General features: G+C 35.4%; 2 protein-coding genes across 2 annotated transcripts in view; both read right to left on the bottom strand.

Moving 5' to 3' along the window:
• LOC100549732 (dual specificity protein phosphatase CDC14A-like) overlaps positions 1 to 1,029 on the bottom strand; it is a 20,035-nt gene extending 19,006 nt beyond the window's left edge. Inside the window, exon 1 of the mRNA XM_031554953.1 lies at positions 3 to 1,029. Coding sequence (XP_031410813.1) covers positions 3 to 659 — 657 coding nt within the window. The 5' untranslated portion in view covers positions 660 to 1,029. The remainder of the gene's footprint in view (positions 1 to 2) is intronic.
• A 2,523-nt stretch (positions 1,030 to 3,552) lies between these two features.
• On the bottom strand, positions 3,553 to 14,960 carry LOC116216969 (dual specificity protein phosphatase CDC14A-like). The gene is made up of 5 exons (XM_031554772.1): positions 14,825 to 14,960; positions 14,225 to 14,272; positions 12,998 to 13,126; positions 11,813 to 12,132; positions 3,553 to 5,262 (listed from the first exon to the last, which is right to left on the bottom strand). Exons 2-5 carry the CDS (start codon positions 14,260 to 14,262, stop codon positions 5,249 to 5,251), a joined length of 501 nt encoding a protein of 166 aa, XP_031410632.1. The 5' UTR covers positions 14,263 to 14,272; positions 14,825 to 14,960; the 3' UTR covers positions 3,553 to 5,248.
• Positions 14,961 to 14,966: the final 6 nt, after the last annotated feature.

Genomic DNA, 14,966 nt, shown 5'->3' with positions numbered 1-14,966 from the left:
ACCCGCTTGGCGCTGCCCCGCACCCGCCGCACGATGCCCAGGTAGCAGTGCAGAAGCAGCGCCGTCTGGCCCAGCACGGCCAGCGCGAGGAGCAGCGCGGGGTAGCGGGAGCCGCCGTCCGTCTGCCGCGGGGGCGGTGTTGGGGCGGGGCCCGGCGACCAGAGCCCGGGCAGCAGCGGGAGCAGGAGCAGCGCCAGCGCCCAGGAGAGCCCGATCATGCAGCCCGTGTGCCTCCGCTGGTACAGGGCCTGGTAGACGCTGGGCAGCTTGGTGATGAGCACGTACCTGTTGAAGGCCACCAGCAGGTGCGAGGCCAGGGACACGGTGAGGCCGAGGCCCAGCAGCCCCTCGCGCAGCAGGCGGTACTCGGCCGAGCGGAGCGAGGAGGAGTTCGGGGGCAGCAGCCCCAGCACGGCCTCCTGGGGCATCCACAGGGCGCACACGCTCAGGTCGGCCGCGCAGCCGTTCACGATGAAGGCGTTGCTGGTGGTCTGCAGCTTCTTGAAGGAGAAAACCAAGTAGATGACCATCACGTTGGACAGAGTCCCCGAGATAGCCAGGACCGCATAGAGCAGAGAGAGGAAGATGCGGGTCCCTGAGGAGTCCTCCCAGAGCAGCAGCAGGGGCGAGCTCGCGCTCCAGGAAGAGGCGTTGGGCATTGCGCTGAGTGCAGCTCAGTTCTGACTTCTCCCCATAAATCCCATCCTCATCCTCCCATCAGATCCTGCTGCGGCAGCCCCCCGCTGAACACGAGAGAGGATGTGCGGGCGGGGAATTCGAGGCAGATTTCAGTCATATGAGCTGCAAGTCCAGAAAATGCAGTTAGCAGTAACGACCCGGAAAAGAGCAGTGTCCAAGGCAGATAGGTAGCAGGAAATGCCAGAGGCTGGAGCTAGTGAAGGTGGGTCCATAGGGTGCAGATGGCTGTAAGCAGACCAGAGCGCGGCTGAGGATTCTGTAGCTGTGAAAATGCCAAAAGCGGCAGCACCTTGCAATCAGTAGCAGAAACGGCAGCAACTGATACAAAGCTTTGCAGTTCCTCCTGTGACACAGTACGTACTCTGTATATCATTCCAGGAAGATTCAGCCCTTCCACTCTTCATGAATTATTCAGCAGATTTTCATCTTGTTAAATCAAGAAGAAGAAAAAAAACCAAACCCAATCGCGCTCCAGAAATACTGGAACTACAGAGTCTGACTCTCTTCTCGTTGCTGTACCGGTTTCCTTGTTCTCACCCATTTACACAACGACTTTCATTTTTCAGCAAGCTTTCAAACTAGTGTCAGTCACTTCTGTCTGAAATACAACACATTTACTGTAGCGACTTCTCTACTAGATACTGAAGCTGTTTTGTTCTGATCATTTTTGTTAAGCATACTGTCTTTCTGTAAACATTTTTAGAACTGCTCTTTTAAGAATATAGCTTCCAAGTTAAATCTTTCAAACATTATAGATGCACAGATTCCTGGTAAGACAGCACTTTATTTTGGGAAGCTGGTCCTCAAACTCCACATCCTGTATTTCTTCATAGAGGGCTCAACCTGTCTTATCTAGTGAGACATCCTGCATCACAAACCCGCTGGAGGTGAGTGTTGGTGTCTCTAGGTACACAGGTAAAGTGGAACTAGACAGACTTTGAAACAGCGGCGTACATCCAAATCAATTCCAAAAGCACCTTCCCGGAGAACTGAATGAAAGGCTCTCAGTCCGAAGGCTGGTTGGAAAGCAGGGCTTGGCTCTCACTTTCAGGATGGAGAATGACTGCTGGGATTCTTGCAGGTACACTTCAGTGCTTTGCTCAAACAGCGACAAAACACTAACTGTCCTTAACCTCAGCAAGGTTTAGTAAGAAACTTGAGTAAAACATTTGAGATTTCTTCTTAAAAGCATTTCAGAACAGGAATGCTGATTAATTTTGAAGTGAGGTTAAGTAAGAAGCTTCTTTTCTAAGGCTTGAAAACTAATTACTTCAGCTGATAATGTATTATCTGTGTACTGACCAAGATATCAGAAGATATTTTTAGATACTGTTAAAATCATAATGCTGATAAATGACAATACCAAAACAGTACGTTAGGAGGTCATTATAGCATGGGTCAGTGGATTATTTTGTTACAACGTAGCGTATCTTTTATTTAATGAAAGATTCCTGTTTGTAGTTGATAGGACTGTTGATCCAAATATGAATGCATTACAAACGTGTATCTGTTCTTTTTTAATTAACTAGATTGCTCATGTACTTAAGGTTAAAGACGTACCTGAGCAATGTGCTTGATCAGGCCCCTGATTACCATATTTTTTGCCTGCTGCGCTTTATGTAGATCTAATCAAATGTCAAACCTTTTGAGGCCTTTCATTGTTTAGCTGTCAGTAGAGAACAGTTATTATAGAAACTGAAATCCTCCTCTTTCTGCAGTGCTGTAATTGAAAAATATTCTTTAAATCTGTAACAAGAAATATCTCACTAACCAAAAAGCTTCACAAAGCATAAAGAAACAGTTCCATAAGGCGTTATCCACAGAATCACAGGCCCAGTAAAGACCTCTAGGTTTATTTAATCCATCCTTACATGTTTATCAAATCTCCTTTTAAAGATCTTGTGTACTTTTTCTCCCAGAACAAGATGATACATTTATATATGAAACAATGGAATCGGTGAAGTTCAAAGATGAGTGAACAGAGCGTATAAAATAAAATTCAAGGTATTTCTTAAAAGCTGAAAGATTGTAAAGACTCCAGTGGCTGTCCCCAGCTTATCTTGGTCTTGTTGATTGCTAGAGTGCCAGCTATATTCATTACACTTTTTTTTTTTTAAGAACACAAGATGTCCATTGGCTGTCTATCATATAATAAATCAATAGAATTAAAAATGGGGAAGGGAAGGATTGCTTTCAGTGTACTAGACACATTTAAATTGGCTGCTCTTTTGTATACCCTATACATATCCAAATCAGCATCCTTTAATTGCTTCATTGTGGTGACAAGGACCCTTTATTGTGTTATTGGAATAGACATTCACTAGAATTTGGGCAGCTTCTAAAGCACGTTTTCTACTTTTCTCTTCCTTTAGAGTTGCTGTGCAACAGTCACACACTATCCACATCATCTATTGCAGACTTACCTGACAGGAATATTAAGCACCATGGATAATTTATCCTGCAACACAACAAATTTGCTGAAAATCATCAGCAGAGTTAAGCTAAGACAAAACCATTTATGACAATTTTTTCACCAATGCAAGAAGAAAAAGCTGAATGAAAATGTGGTTGGTTGTGTTTTTGTGTATAAAGACCCTACCATTAGTGAGGCTAAATCAAACTATTGCATATGGAAAAAAAAAAGACAAGTTACACTACACTTGTAACAAGGATCCTTGTCCAGGAAAACAATGTTTCCTCAATTAAGATACATTTTAAAATATGGTAATTAGAAATGTCACAAGTACGTGAGACTTCTAAACAGATACAGGAATATTAACTAGAAAGATTAGTTGTAGAAGATACCCCTCATTTCTTTTCCAATGAAGGAAAATTGAGACAAGAAACAAGGAAGCTGGCTGATATATGCATTTTATTATCAATTAGCTGTATACATGTACATATCTACATTCCAAAATGAAACAATTTTTTAAGGAAATTTATAACAAAGCACATGACATTTTTTTCATAAGAGGTAGAATTACCTTACCATTAATCTATAATTCATATATAGTATGTTGTGTATATATATATATATGCACACACATGCTACTTTGTGTGTGTATTTTACATATACACAATTGAGGAAAAGAAAATATTGCAAGTAAGTTTTATTCAGTGATTTATATAGCTGCTCTCAGTATTGCTTATTAACACTTTCAGTATAACTAGGTAGCAATTTGGTGGCAACTTCAGTTGCAGGGCAAATGCAGATAATTCACAAGCCTTCAGAAACAAAGACTGACGAGTCAACAAGTTCTATTTTCATGTTCCTGTTGATTTAAGAAAAACTCATGGCTAACAAATCTGTTTTGTGTTTGTCTTCTAAAGTTTTCACAGATGCTATTTTTTATTTTTATTTTTGCTGTGATCACATTTGTGGAATTGTGAAAGACTTATACATGATCTCTAATACTTCACTGTAAGATCATTTCATTCAAAGATTCATTCCTAATTGCACCAGCTTATTAAAGAATTAAAGAATATCCTTTCTGCTAACAAAACTATTGTGTGACACAGCAGCTTAAACTACCTATATATCTGACAATAGTTTTCAAATTAAAAGGTTTATGGAACATCCAATCAGTGAGAATTCAGTATACTTCCAAACATTTACTTCGGTATGCTTTGCTACTGAAACTTGCAAGATGCAAGTGTGCTGCACAGCCAAATTCAAACGTTCTTACTTTGTCAGTATGCTTTGTCTGTCTTTATTTTTGCAGTAGACATTGCATAGCAAAATTTAACATTCTACTTTTAAAAGTTAAAAGATTTGTTTAAAGTAAAATGAAAAAGTATTAATTAACTGAATCATCAGCTAAGTTACTTTCTATTTGCAATGGAAGATCTAAGTTGCAATGTAACTCATTTTTCTTTCATAGCATCTCCTAATGAAACATCAGCAGCTGAATGTGGAAAGCAGACTATGTACTCAAGTGCTTTCAGTTGATAGCATAATAACTAGTCTCTCATTAGTTAGACTTTCATTAAGTTATCAGAAGACCAATCAGCGAAAGAGGTAATTACATTAGCCGTTAAGCAATAATGGACCCATAAAACAAGAAAAACCTCTTGTTCATTAAAAAATAATATCTTTGATAAATGTGTAAAAATTATTTAAAATACACATTTTGGTAGCAAAGTGAACAACTAAATTAAAACATTCTAATTTTTACATAATTCTTATATATATTGCTTAATAAAATATTCTCTTAATACATTTTAAGACTGTACACAAGTTAATAAATGTCATAATGAAATTAATTAGAAATATATTCAAGTAGTTTCAACATTAAAAATTTAAATCTGTATATAACACGGAGGAATAATTTCCATAAAACAACTTCAGTGCATCTGCAGTAGTCATGAATAAGAAATTTCTGTCTGTTGAGAAGTTGTTCCTGGGTGTTATGGTTTTAATACAACTTTTATTGAAAACTCCTCAACAGAATGAGCAGCTTCTTTCCTTAAATTCTTCTTCGTGAAGGACTTCCACGGTAAGAACTCAGCAGGTTTCACCAAAGCAGCAAAGCTTTAGTACTGAACATATTCAGACTGAAGGGACTGCACAGAGAAGAAAAACTGATTAAAACTCATTGAGGTAGTACTTGTATTTAATATGTATTTTGCACTTCAAGACAGGGAAGAATGGAATGACAGTAAGGAAGAAAAAAAAAAAAAAAGAATAGTTGGAAGGAAATCTGTCAGCCAAATATTTTATTACCTCCTATACAAGTGTGGCCAGGAATTTATTGTGATGATCAGAAAATCTTATTTGAGAGCTCTTCATTCTACTGGCATGGTTATAAACAAATAAGTAATAATAAATGTAACTCATCCACACTCTACATACTGCCCTTATATTTTAAAACCGCATAAAATCAGTAGGATTAGAGAAAACTACTAGAGAGCAACATGAGTCCTAAGAACTCAGAACCTTAGATGTCTTCTCTGATTTTCCACTATAACTAACTTGTCATTGTAGAAATGGTCTCTGGCATCCATAACAAAACCTATAAGTAGAAAAAGCGCATAAACTTTTAGAGCTCCAGTATCACTACTTTTTTTTTTTTCTGCTGTCCACCAAAACTAAACAAAATATATTTCTGAGGTTATCTTTCAAATGCGTGTTTCTCATCTTCAAGGTCTGAGATTATCTGGGTGGTCTTTCCTATGTCAGCATACAGAGATTTGAACACCACTGACTAATAGGGGTCTGGTTTTAGTACCAAATGGATTTGATAAAAAGGTATTGTGTAAGAGTAAATTTTCTGTAAAACAGAGCAGATGCAAAGAGCATTCTTTTTCTTCACTACAGGCATTAAATACACAGTCAGAGAAGTTTATTTTTCCCCCCTCTGTGTTCTCTAATCATTCTGACTTCATGAGCTTTGGTGAGAACATTTGTTGAGCCATTTATTACATATGTAAGAGAGCAGCAGAAGGAAGATCCCTTCATTAATGTCTACTTAAAACTTCCGTTCAATTAATGATCCTCAAAGGAGCAAAAAGCTCTTCCTAATGTCTCAAATTCTCTCTGGAATACAGTGAATAATTAAGTTTAAGTAGCATTTTTTCCCAGAGTAAGATTAATTTGCTATACTTCCCATAAGGTTCCAAAACATGATGACAGTTCTAACAACTCAGTTGTTGTACAGCATACACAGCATACAGACCAATTTGAAAAAATTAAATATATCTGTGGTATTAGTTTTTCTTTTTTTCTGACTTTTGCAGCTAAGTAATTAATGCTCTTAACATCTCACATTGTCCAAAGAGATTGACTAATATTTCAAAACCTGTTAACTGTTTTTTTGTTTTGTTTTGTTTTTTAGATTTCAGATGGAGGAGTTTTCTATTTTAAAATTCACATTCCTACCTCCTATTTGCAGTGACTCAAAGTATAGCCTGTAATTCTGAAAGCTTTATTAAAAACAGAAAGCCCCAATCTACCTTTACAAGTCACAGGGTTGTTTTTAAGAAAATCTTTCTTAAAATAGAGATAGAAAAAAAAACAAAACCAAAAACGCTGAATTGCCATGAAGAGAGAACAAAGTTAAATGGGTAAAATCCTCAGTGCAGTCCTACGGTGGTCTTGAGCAATATCAAGCTTGGCATTTTATACCCAAGCTTCTGATATTTAAATAAACTAAGAATTAGGTGATTTCCCTGTAGTTAATGATACCTTTCTAATGAGGTTCATGTCGAAGCAACTGCTTAGATTATTATCACTTTCCTTGCTCAGTAAGAGACACTGAAAGCCTTGTGGAAAAGAAAATAAATCACAGATCCATCTAGGTGTGAAAACTGTACTCATATGCATTTAAATTCAGGACTAAGTCATCTGAAAACTAACATCTGAAATGCAACAATCCTATATCACTTATGTCTATCTATCAGGAAACGAACACACTCTCTTACAGCAAATAAAATTCTAATGTTATGTAGTAATATTTTTAGGATAAAAGCCTCTACTTACAAGTAATTTAAGTCTTTTTGAATGATCCAAAGCGTTATTGCAACAGGAGTGGTATAGAAGACAAGAATTAGCAAAAACAAAACAAAACAAAAAAAAAACAACACTCCTTAAGATCCACTAAAATAAAGGATCTACATATTCTCCTGAAATGATCCTTTCAGTCTACTAGATTTACAGATCAGTAAGATAAGCTACTGTCTGTAGCACCTATCATGCAAAATGTCTTATACCCCGCTAGATTCCCTAATGTTGAGAAAGCCTCTTCTACAAGTATCAAGATCACATACATAAACTTTAGAATACTGTAATGCTTCTCAATTTTTATTTTTTTTTTTTTTGAGATTTTTACATCTTGCCAGTTTCCATGGCAGCTATAGAAGCAAAATGTGACTCATCTTAAGACTACCCAGATACATACTCTTTGGTAAAAAATAAAAAAAATACAAGGAGTGATAAAGGAGTGATATTTTGTTTTTACAATAGTTATAAATCCAAAGAAATAATCTTATTGCTGTACCTTAGACATGGTTATACTCAATAAGAGTTTCTGCAATTTATAATTGTGAAGTCAAAGCATCCTACTAGTTAAGTTTGCAAATAAAGTATTCTACTTGGGTAGACTGGCAAATTGTCTATCCTATGAAATCAAGTTTTTCACCTAATTCATCAGCATATAATATGATGTAATGAAATGGATTCACTTCCAGGCTTACTCCGATGAAAGAACAAAAGCCATCAGGGAACAAAAACATGGCTGACAACAAGTGGAAGAGACAGGAATGGTTATTTTTGTTTGTTTTAACTAGAATATGGAATAGGAGTAGTAATAAATGGGTGGTAAAATTTTACATGACAAAAAAAGAGAAAATAAGAGTATTAAAAATGTTTTCTTCCATACTAGAAGAAAGAATTATGTACTTGCATCACCTAAAATGAAGTTCCTTCTTCTCTCACTAATGAAACTGAAGAGCATTGATTAGAAATGAACACTTACTGTCCTAACCATCTTAAAATGCTCCTCCACCACTGGTTGTATAATAGCTAACAAACTACTGAAGAGAAATAAAGACGATAAGGTGATTTTCTAAAATAAGAACACCTGTGCAATTACAGATGGTTAGCTTGACATCTGACTCTGGTAAGTGAATTCTACTCATAAAAAAAGCACAGGAATATAACTTAGCATTCAAGAGTTCCTTGATAAGTTAAATGAATAAACATAGCTTTTGATGTATGTAGTAGACTTCTGTCAAGTGCATTACCTTTTATTCTCCAATTAGAAAAAAGTCCAACATAATAAAAACACACTGCATCAATACTAAGGTCTGGCTAACAAGACTCCAAGTAAATTCAGCATCTAAAGCAGTGAAGTGGGAATCATTAAAAAAAATCTATTTTTAACAGGATTCTGCAAGATCAGGTACTAAGGCTTGATGTTACTTTGTTTTGTCCATGAGTCTAAGACCACTGATGAGTACCACCACAGGCAAAATATTACTTCAACCACTGACATCCAAAGATGACAAAAATCTTTCATGATTGGCAAATGGGTTCCAATAAGGAATGGGGAAAAAAAAATAAAAAAGATGATACTTTTATTCAGTTAAATACAGTTTTACAAAGAAAAAAAAAGAACAAGGAATTCAGGACATTAAATAGTAAGAGTCAATATCTTGTTTATGCAAGGACTTGCCACCCTAACGAATTTCCAATACAGTATGGTTGAAGCTTTTAATTTATAACCAGGATGCCACTAGGTAAGTAGGTTTCAGCATGTGAAAACTGAGTGCTGCCTCTACATATTAGAGAAAATCACCAAAAAATAGTACAGGATTCTAAAATGATCAAAATGATGTTTGAACCAGAGTCATACATGCAAAGAGTTCAACTTACTAAAAGACAACAAAGCTAAGATAAAATGTCTTCATGACAGTTAAATAAGGAAATACAGGAATGTAACAGTACATAATAAAAATCTATACCAAGTTTCAAATGAAATGTGAAAATGTTTGAAGTGTGACTATATTCAACCAGTCAGACCAACTATCAAGAAAAAATGATATTGTCTTCAAAATAAACCAGTGTCAAGAAGGACAAGTGTTAGACAGTTATAGACTCACTACCAAAAAAACAAGTACAAAGAGATTAGAAGATAGTTAAGTTTCTAAGATATAGTACTTCTAAAGATCTAGCTCTTAGAGCAACTATGTCTGCTGTTCTTGTAATGGTTTGTATTATCATTTGGTACTCCTGTAACTAACTTTGGAGCTATTATGAACAATGACATCTTATTTTTCACAACATTACAGTTATAAATCAACACTTCCCCTTAGGGCTCTCCATGTAGTTTTATGTATTTATGCATAACATACAGCTCTAACTACAATTTGGATAAAACAATTGCTGCTAGTAGCGCATTTACACAAAATACAACAGAAAAGAATGGGAATGGACTGACTTTCCAAATAATTACTGCTCAAATATATTTAAAAGAAACAATATTGAAGGTGAGAAACCCAAAAAAGGAGATGCTTTGCCACTTCAATGTTCAGTTCAGATTAGTGAATGCTCTCTACCTTTATTTGCATATTGAATTTTGTTCCAGTATAATCAGCTGGAGCCTCTGTCAATCCTCTTCTGAGAACTGAATGCTCTAAAATAGGAAATTGATCACCTAAAACAGCTGACTTCCCAAAATCATCAGAATTTATGATAGAGAGGTAAAGTTCTATCCTAGATAAAACATCACCAATTTGCTAAACAGCTTCTAACCTTCTCATCTCTGCTTGGAAGTATTCAACCAATTCATCAAGTTCAACCAAAACAGTTCTGTTTTTTCAGAACCAGTTTGATTTCTAAGTTGGTTTATACATTCACCTTGAAACAAATCTCATTTATATAGTTTGCTTCATAAGTTCCCATATAACAGGTGAAAACAGTGCCCTATTAAAAAGGTAAAACAATTTTGTATAATTTAAAGGATGTGGTAATACTCAAGAAGTCCCTAGCCAATAAGCTAATGCTGATGTTTAAAGTATGGTTCAAATTCAAATTTAAATTCAATATAGAACACTTAGTGATCTTATGATCATGGAACATTAACATTTCTTTGCAGAGAAGCTGTAGTGGATGTAGTGGATGCACATCCTAGCACAGCAACTCTATTGCTTTTCCAGTGCAAACATACATCAAAACTATAATACAGAACGAACATCTAAGAGGTATTGAGTGCCCTCCCTCACAGTAACTTCATTTTCAATATACTTTTTATACTAGCTAGTTTTCAGTCCCAAATGCAAAGTAATTCTACAACAGAATAATGTAAATGAATGAAATTTATACTCCCAAGCTACAAATGTGAATTCTGAACACTAAGTGGTGCCATATACAAACTGTTAATGAGCGGATAGATCTCACACCTCTTTGGAAAAAAGGTAACAACCTATGACTGACCTTTTGTGCTGAAATTGCATGCAATGTATATATAGCCTGTTATAAGACAGGGGACTCGCCACACCAAAAACCAGTAATAGGAATAACACTATCACTTTTCCTCTACCAAAAACAGATAATGTATCAGTAGTGATGAAACAGAAAAGGTGCAATATTCTGAAATTTTTATATGAAGGTCATTTTATTTCCCTTGGCTGAAAAATATGAAGTGTGAGTAGTAAACGGGTGCAGAGGGGTTCAATTAATTCTAGACAATGCATTCTATTAAGAACACTGCAGTAACTTTTATAATTAGTAGGATGTCAAATCTCAAATCTTTGAAGGCCAGATATGTGATTTTTAAAAATGTCTTTCCCCCTAAAATTGATAATCTGCAGGTACGCTTATTTCTGATTTCAAAACTGAACTGTTTCTAGTCTCTTCTCTCTGCAACTTGTAAAGAGCACTAATTTATTCATCCATCTTCTTTCTGCATACTCCTTCACACAGAAAAAAGGGGCACAAAATAAGCTCAAGGCAGTAAAGTTGACAGGATATAAAAGCTAATTCTGAGCAACCTGATCTATCTGTAGATGTTACTGTTCACTGCAGGGAGTTGAACTAAATGACGTTTAAAGTTTTCTTCCAACTCAAACAGTCCTATGATTCTGTAAAATGGTGAGACCATTGGAAATGTACTGACATAAAATGCTTTTCCTTTATTGTTAGAAAAGAACTTGGGTATCATGTCAAGAACGCTTATCTTTTAAGTGAGTCCTATCTTTCAGAATGTAGCGTCTTCCATTTAGTATGATATATGCAAAACTTTATTTAAATCTACTACTTCATGAAGATTAAAATACATAATAAACTTTATCCATAATAATGTTATGATCTGAAATGAAAATCTAAAGAAAATAAAGATCCATAAAAAGATATCGTGAAAGGTATTACTTTGAGTTTAGGGCTGAACTACTTTTCGTGAAATCTCTGTGATCCAGATGCTCAAGAGAAGCAGAAAGAAGCAGTTGAAATGACAGTTAATTAAAAAAGGTAACAGACAAGTTGCTGTTAAGAAATATTAAAGGAAGTCAGAAAATCATGCCAGTTTGAGATTTCTTTTTGCAACAGCTTCACTCAGAGAATCAAGAAAGATAAGAATTGGTCAGATGCCTGAAACGGTTGTTGTGACTGCCAACTTACAGGAATTGATCGACTCTGGTATTGTGCTGGAAGAGCTGTAAGGCCCATAAAGGAGACTTGATGCATACTCATCTGTCACGGTGCTGTGAAAACTGGTTTGGCTGCTCAGGTTGTTGCCATTATTGCTGCTTCTGTTGTACAAGTTGTTGTTCAGTTCATGGTTATTTCTGCGAGGCAGCTGCAAGCTGCCATTCAAGTGGCTGGAGATTTGGCTTACAGAAAAACCTGTCCTAGAGGACAGTGATGTCATTTTGCTCTCATCATCTGAAGCAGCATACAGGTTCCCTAGAGAACTGGCTAATCTGGAGTTTATAGAAACGCTGAATGGAAAACACATGTGGGGAAAAAATACAGAGAATATATGTACAAAGACATACAAAAAATAGCAGATAATTCATAAGTCACTAGGTGAATAATATGTGCACACATTTCAGAATGCTCCATAACTTCATCTTCTCACTCTTGAATAACAAACAACAGAATTCTTTGACAGGAGTTCCCAAACATTTTTTACTCAGGCGTTAGTACTGCCAGTTTTCATCTCTGTCAAATCATGTGTGCATGCAGGAGATTGTGTTAAAGCCACAGGCAATAGCTGACCTAGTCTGAAGTATTTTGTCTACATTTAAGCTTAGGAACGCCTCATTTCTTAAACTAGTGACATGATACAAGTCTTCAATCAGCCAATAAGAAAAATAATAAAATTTGAGAATAAAAATAGGGTGTCCAGAAATACCTCTTTGATTAAGTTAGCTGTTTTAAATAAAATATTCGTGCCCAGAAGCTATGAAAAATGCATCATCCTAAATTTTAATTAACATACATAACTACCTCATACAAGAATATGAATGGAACTAAATGGCAATTAATCAAAGGTTCATAAAAATAATTCAGTTATTACTTAGCATTCTTCTGAGATTAGTAATATACAGATTTAGAGGAATATTTGCAAAGCTTCTATTAAGCAACATAATACTGTTTCTAAATGGATGCAATTATCTCTTACCACTAGTAATTTTCATTAATCTCTTTAAGTGTAGGTAACCAAAATTTGGCTAGCAGAACAGCAAATCATGTTGCGAGTAAATCAAAGCCTTCTTAGAAGTTCTCCATAGACTGCATATGTACTGAAATTCATTGTAGTAGTCAATAACTATTTGTATCAAAATAAGAAAAAAAAATAACCTTTTAAGATTTGAGCCTGAGGATGAAGTAATTCTGCTTATTCTTTCTCCAGATGATGAGTTAACTGTCATGATTTTTGAGGCCTTCAACGGAGATATGGATCCTTCCGTGCTGCCTGAAGTATTCAGTCTAAAAGTAGCAGAGTTTTAGTAAGAAACAAGATTATGATTGAAATAGACATCTCAAACACATAGCTACTCAATATATAGACTAATATGTTCAAAAACTAAGTTGTATGTACTAACAACTCAACTGCAGAAGATTTGCTAGTGTCAAGGAACATTTTTCCTAATGACTCCCTCCCAAGTTTTCCACCTTCTGAATTATATCACAGAGTTATATGCTACTTCTCATCTTGATATTTTGTGTCAGACCTAAAGTGACAAAGAATAATTTTGATGCTTACAAAGATAGTAAAAAGAAAACAGAAAATGTAGCTTTCAAGAGAAGAGCATCAAATTCTCCTGGTGACAGCAGAGTTTTTATTAAGTTATATGAAATGTATAGATGGATGGGGCTTTGAGCAATCTGGTCTAGAAGGAGGTGTCTCTGCCTATAGCAGGGGGGTTTGAAATAGATGATTCTTAAAGGTCCCTTCCAATCCAAACCATTCTATGACCTCAAAAATCCAGGCTGGAATAGAATTGAAGGTAATGTGTTCTTTTTCATATTAATGCTTTACAGTGACAATTATTTTGTTTTTCATATCATATTTTAAATGCAATGGTAAGGGATTAAACTATCAAAAGGAAGTGAAACAAAAAACAATCATCAGGTATCTCTTGTAAAAAAAAAAAGTATTCTATGCACTAAGCTGTATCTCTATCTCATCTACAAAGAAAAACTTGATACATAGGCAATAATTAACTGATTTAGGCTTTTAAGATAAGTATTTATTTTTACAGGAATAAAGTGGTCACGAATTAACTATCTATCCTTCACTATACAACTGTATAGATATTAGAAAATATGACTGGGGAAACCACTTGTGTATGCTAGTTATCAAGGACAATTCAAGGTGTCTCTGAAGTAAAACTGTACTCCTGTCTGTTAATTTTTTTCTGTTTCCAGTTGTTTAAAAAGTTTGTTCCCTGACATTTCTCAGAAATTTGAAACTGCTGATCACCTGATATAATATGCATAACCAAGAACACTGAAAATAGAAGACTGGAGTGGTAAACACTTAGAATTATAATTTAATACAATAGGTAAGATCTTGAAGTTAACCTGAAAGGTTGTGATATGGACCTGGTGTGCAGTTTCATTTCTTGCAGCCTAAAGAAACCAAAGAAGCAGTCTTAGGAATCAAAGAATAACTTTATTTAAGGTCTAATTGCAAGTTTCATATGGGTTTTAAAGTATGAAACTAATAAGAGTTAAAAATTGATGATTATTTGAAGTTATAAGGTTTAAACAATTGCAGGTTTAATTCTAAAGTTTACATTTTTACAGATCTTGAAAGATTCAAAATTTATATAAAGAATAAAGGTAAATAATTACATAAATTAAAGAACATTTTTGTTAGGAATATAAGTTTTAAAACGCTAGATAGACAGAAATCTGAAGGTTTCAAAATATTTTTCTGCTTTATCTTCTATGATTAAATGGTAAGTAGTTAATCAGAACAGGACGACAAAAAAAAAAAAAACAGCAAAAGAATATATAAATAAAACAAATCTGCAACTAATATACACATGCATGGATATTTCCACCACAGAAGTGGCACAACTAGTATAACTGCTTAAACAAAACTGTGTGCTTTCTGTAAAGATCTGATAGCAAACTATGAATGTAAAATTGCAAATCACTTCAGAATTACACAATTACCTCAGAGCTCCAGTTGTAGAACATGGCCGTCTCCGACTCTTTAAGGCGTGAAGCTTATCTCCCTGTGTCAGGCCATCCTTGGTTTCCACACCTTCTTTGTCTTCAAAATCATACTGGTAAAAAAAAGAAGTATGCAAGAAAA

The sequence above is a fragment of the Meleagris gallopavo genome, chromosome 10 (assembly GCF_000146605.3).
Source record: "Meleagris gallopavo isolate NT-WF06-2002-E0010 breed Aviagen turkey brand Nicholas breeding stock chromosome 10, Turkey_5.1, whole genome shotgun sequence".
Taxonomy (NCBI): Eukaryota; Metazoa; Chordata; class Aves; order Galliformes; family Phasianidae; genus Meleagris; species Meleagris gallopavo.
This window is presented reverse-complemented; position numbering and strand designations above follow the sequence as displayed.